Genomic DNA, 5,168 nt, shown 5'->3' with positions numbered 1-5,168 from the left:
GTAAGAAGTGAGTGAAGGATCATTTTTCAGACACGTTTTTTTAGGAATAAGGGTAGGGAGGCTTATAGAGGATAATTAATTAATAATGAAATAATGTGTAATCTTCTTTGGTTCTTTCGACTGATTTCTAAGTTTTCCAAGCTGCTATTGCACATTGCAAAAACTCTAGAGCAAGAACTCTAAGTCTTTCTTGTTCTTTGTTTTGACAATTTCTTACATCCCTTATAAATACAGAGAGACCTCTCATTCCAGACAAGGCCATCTCCTCCGACCACTTACTTTCAAGATTCAATTTTTATTTCTCACATCCGTTAAAATAAGCACAAATAACAAAATCTAGCTTCAACGATTTGGAATTCACAGGTTTTGAGTTAAATATACATTGAAATCGTCACCTCATGCTTCTTCAATTTTCTTTCTGAGCTTTTCTCCTTGAAATTATTCAAAGCCGAGATAATCCCTTTCAAATGAGTGACAAAAAAAAATCAAAACCACAAACTAATTCAAAACAAAACAAAAAATCAATCAAAAACAATTTAAGAAATTATTACTTTGAATGATCTGGATCTAAAAACTCTTCTTCATCTTCTTCTGAGTTGGTGGAGTGTGTCTGGAGAGAGGGAGGAGACTGGAAAGTCTAGCGGCGGAGAGAGAGCGAGAGGAGAGAAAGTAAAGTTGTGTTTTATATTTCAAAGATTTTAATTTGCAACACTTCGCAAACGATTTTTAAGCGTTAACAATTAATTCTTGAAATTCACTGAAATAAAGTAACGATTTATAACATTACTAACACTATATAAGCGTTGGCAACTTGCTAACAGTACATAACCGTTGCAAAACAAAAAAGGTCCGTGTTGCAAATATCCTATTATGGTGTAGCGGCCACTCCGGTGTTAAATCTGAATGATGCGTTGAGAGTGAATAACTAGTGGAGTCCAAGAGTAAAGCAGTTGTAGAATGTTTGTGTTGGTAATAATTGCTGCAACAAGAACAAACTGTGAATATAAAGAAGGCTGGCTGAGGCATGGATCAAACGCTTTCTTTAAGGTTGTTTCGCGTCTGTTCCTCTTTATGCAGACAAAGCGCGTCAACCTCCAAGATACAACAACCAGTTATACTCTCATTTGTTTATTGCAGATAAACCAAAGAAAAAAAGAAGAACCACGATATTGATCTTATGATTGCCTTCAACATAGTATAGAAAATAGTTTTTCGCTTATATCATAAGCTGCTGTTATAGGAGTATTTATAGAGGAAAAAACGTGGAGCACTTAGTAGATCCGAATTGTAGGGAACTGCTCCAGTTTCCCGATAAGGATTGGATTCTACAAGTCTATCATGTTTATGTTTCCCAATCTATATCCAATTATGTTTCCAAACTTATCTGAAAACAGTTTAAGGAAAATAGTTTACCAAAAAGAAGATAAGGGATCAAAGAGAGCCCGAGCCCGACCTGGTTCGGTTCAATTCGGCGCGCGCGCGCGTGTGGCTTTGTGTGAGTCCTCCCTCCTAACCCAAAAGCCTTTGTACCCTAAGGGCATGCCCTTAGTATGGGACTTTCACATAAAAACACTATTCACTAGTGTTTCCTCTCTTATGTGGGACTAAATTTTTCTACTTAAACAACTATCCCACAAAGAGGTCAAGAGATCAAACCACCACAAAGTCACTCCAAACACTAACCACTTGTTTTATTGAAAAATAACTCAACAGCTTGTATGGTTGCTACTCTAGTTGGTATATGGAAGCAGAGGAATCTTATTCATTTTGAGGGAAAGAAGCTTAACATTCGTGAGTGTAAGTACTACATTCGCACACATGTGAAAATTACTAGCAACTTGTCAAACACTTATAATTACCGATCCCAGTTTGAAGATGGTGTTCTTAAATTCTGGGATGTTGGGTCTAAAGCACGGAGAGTACCAAGGATCAAGCAATGTATTTGGATTCCTCCTGAACCAAATATATTGAAGTTGATCACAGATGGGGCTTCGCTGGGTAATCCGGGAATGGCTGGAATTGGCATTTCTTATAGAGACGATGTGGGAGCTTTCAAGCTTACTGTGTGGAAGAACATTGGCAATGGCACAAGCTTTTGGGCAGAGTGTATGGCCATTCTTGAAGGGGTGGAGATTGCAGTATCTAGGGGATGGTTAAACCTATGGGTGGAGACTGACTCAGGTTGCTGATTGGCTTTTAATAGTAGAGATGTGTCGTGGAAATTGCAAGCAAGGTGGAAAAGTTGCATACTTGCAGTTCCGAACATAAAGATTACTTGCATTTTCAGGAAAGCCAACTTTACTGCATGCGGATATATTGGCTAAGACTGGAACATCTCTTGTTGTTAATGAACGTGTAGTGTGGGAAGGAAAACCTGATTGGCTTCACAAATGGGAAGGACCATTCCAAACTTTCTACCGTTTTCAGTAAATGTAAACTATTTCAAATCTAGTTGGAGTAGTAGATGCTTGAAATGGCTTGATCTTAGAGTGTGCAGCATGTTGCAACTCTAAATACCCTTTGTAAAACAATGCAGCCTTTAATACATTTAACCTTACCCAGCAAAAAAAAAAGAAAAAAAATCCTTAGTAAAACAATGCAGCCTGGTCTGAACAATATTTACTACATGGAAATAAGTCCCTCCAAAAACTATAATAAGTCCCTCGTAGGTATATTTAACTCCTTAATATGAGTCCAAGAAACTGTAGGTCAGTCTCACAACTTCTTAGATTTTGGACAATAATGAATTTAGGATCACAAGGCATAACCAATTTTTAGTTTCAGACTGAAAATCAAATGAATAAATTAATTCGACTAATCAGATCAGAGCATTTTTTTGGAAAAGATACTACGAAAAAGGTATAGAATTTCGAACTCGAGATCTCTACAACCGGGTACAGAGATCATCTCTGTAACCGTGTTATCTCGCCGTTGATCCGAATCCGAGATGTGTGTGTGCCTCGATACCTGTGTGTGTGCTCCGAGATGTATGTGGGTGCGTCGAGATAGGAGATGTGTGTGTGTGGTACAGAGATTGATAGAGGAACCGGACTCTAGAATTTCTGCCTTATTATTCACATTGAAATGATAGAATGGGATCTCAATATGATTATGATCCGTGACCACATTCATCCTCAGCAAAGGACACTGTCTTGTCTCCAACATTAATCAAAAACCTATAGTTTGACTGAGCAAAACTTCCTATTATTAATGAGACTTGATAGTAATCATGAGGGATAATGGTCATGCATAAATAGTTCGCACTAATTACGAACGCTGTCTTTATTTCCAAATCTGCACCTCCAAAGTGGAACGTGATAGTTGGTGCCCCAATATCATCAATCACATTCCGAACAGCCAGAAGCGAGTAACACAAATCCAGTCCAAACATTGATATAGGCGGCGTTTGCACCTGTGAAAAGTAATGCTCCACACTATTTTTCAAAGCAGTATATGCGTCCCGTCTAATTAGAACCAGAGGACTTCCAGTGTCAAGGATAGTTCCACCATTACCATCAGGTCTAATCGCAAATATCTCAGGCAAATAATGAATGTGACTACCTGCAACGCTGATGTCCAGCAATTCTACATAGTAGAAAGCTTTATTTAGCTGTCCTTGGATCAATGGAGTAGTACGTATTTGTTGCCCTGGTTTAAACTGTGCAGCTTGACCAAACCTTAAAAATGTACTAGTTCCTGCTTCCTCTCTCCAAAGAGGTACGCAGTAAGACATACGTCCTTGACCACGAGCTCCTAGTTGGTTAAGAAGCGAATGAGGTCCATATCCCAATCCAAGGATTCCAGTTACTGGGTTGCCCTGTCCAAAAGGGAATCGCTTTTGATCAAAACCACAGCCGAAAACTAGATTGACACTTTCAGTGGCTCCATCATCCGAATTGAATGTGAATCGTTCACCACCAAGGTAACCTTCTGATACGGAGGTGCCTGAATAAATTTCCTCATACGTGCATTTGTCACTCAAACATTTATCTAGAAAACATAACGGGTGTCTGTTGCAAGGGAGATTTTGAAGTGGTGTAAGGGTATAACAGATCATTTTGAGGAAAGCATTCTCTACAATTTTCACATTGAGTCCATATAAGATCGCTACCGGTGTCTAGCATCAAGTAAGTATTCTTGTAGTCGATTTGGGGTTTCTCGAAGGTACCGAGGCCTACAATAGCGATGAAGTAGGGGTTCCTAATGGCCACTGGTGGACTTATCCACGTTGGCTCTGTAGTCTCTGATCGATTAGTCGAGCTACGTTCAAAGACTGAAGCAAGACGACTAACATAATCATTTATTTGGTTGTGAAGTCTCTCAAGTCTTTGTTCAAGGGTGAGATTACCTGGATAGAGAGGTGACTCCGGTGAATCCCTGTGAATGATCCTAATGCTGAAGCCATTGTGCTCTGCAACTACCAAATTTAATAACAGCAAGGTTGAAAGAAAGAGCCATTGACAGATAGAATCCATGTTTACAACCATGTCTTCTGAAGGTCGAAAACTAATGGGTTGTAGTTGTAGGCGAGATTATGTACTGTATAGACCATGTACTCTATTCTGTGTGGTGAACAAAAAGGGAATCCAACCATTTCAATATCAGAACCAGAAGTATATTGTGTCATTAAATCTTGGGGTTTTTTGAGTTAAACCCCCACGGATGTATCCCCTTTTGAGATAACCCCCCATTTTGAGAATCATTATTGATTGCCCCCCATATCAGAGTAAATTTTCCATATTGGCAATTTTACCCTTATGTCAAATTTGTAAAAACCCCCCATTTTTAACATATGTCTTTGAAAAATTTGAAAATTCAAAAATAAATAAATAAATAAATATATGAAACTCAAAAAATCTGGAAAATTGAAAAATAAAAAAATGACAAAAAAAAAACTCGAAAACAAATTAAAAAATATTTGATAAAAGGAAAATTCAAAAAAAAAAAAAAATTTTCCAAAAAATTTTTAAAAAAACAAATCAGGAAAAAAATTCGAAAAAATTTAAAATAAAATTGAAAAATGCATAAAAATTTGAAAAAATAATAAAACAACTCAAAAATTTTGAAAAAATAATAAAATTCATTTGTTTTCCTATATTTTGAGTTGTTTATTATTTTTTTCAAATTTTTACGCAATTTTTTTATGTTATTTTATTTTGCCAAAAAAA

The 5,168-nt window shown here is 37.1% G+C and overlaps 2 protein-coding genes across 2 annotated transcripts; one reads left to right on the top strand and one right to left on the bottom strand.

The window, feature by feature from the left end:
* Nucleotides 1-1,718: 1,718 nt before the first annotated feature.
* LOC147524116 (uncharacterized) lies at nt 1,719-2,430 on the top strand. Its single transcript, XM_086573661.1, has 2 exons — nt 1,719-2,181; nt 2,288-2,430. Exons 1-2 carry the CDS (start codon nt 1,719-1,721, stop codon nt 2,428-2,430), a joined length of 606 nt encoding a protein of 201 aa, XP_086429787.1.
* A 619-nt stretch (nt 2,431-3,049) lies between these two features.
* LOC147524115 (aspartic proteinase nepenthesin-2-like) lies at nt 3,050-4,594 on the bottom strand. Its single transcript, XM_086562976.1, has one exon. The coding sequence runs from the start codon at nt 4,055-4,057 to the stop codon at nt 3,110-3,112; it is 948 nt and encodes a 315-aa protein (XP_086419102.1). The 5' UTR covers nt 4,058-4,594; the 3' UTR covers nt 3,050-3,109.
* Between the last annotated feature and the right edge of the window lie 574 nt (nt 4,595-5,168).

This window comes from Coptis chinensis, chromosome 1 (genome assembly GCF_015680905.1).
Source record: "Coptis chinensis isolate HL-2020 chromosome 1, ASM1568090v1, whole genome shotgun sequence".
Classification (NCBI taxonomy): Eukaryota; Viridiplantae; Streptophyta; class Magnoliopsida; order Ranunculales; family Ranunculaceae; genus Coptis; species Coptis chinensis.
Note: the sequence above shows the minus strand (reverse complement) of the source record. Positions and strands in the feature narration are given on the sequence as shown.

Excerpts from the sequence above, each read along its gene's own strand:
- LOC147524116 (XM_086573661.1), top strand. The coding sequence starts at position 1,719 with ATGGTTGCTACTCTAGTTGGTATATGGAAGCAGAGGAATCTTATTCAT. Across the intron at positions 2,182-2,287 it reads ATGGGTGGAGACTGACTCAG|GAAAGCCAACTTTACTGCAT; the intron begins GTTGCTGATTGG and ends TTGCATTTTCAG.
- LOC147524115 (XM_086562976.1), bottom strand. The coding sequence starts at position 4,057 with ATGATCTGTTATACCCTTACACCACTTCAAAATCTCCCTTGCAACAGA.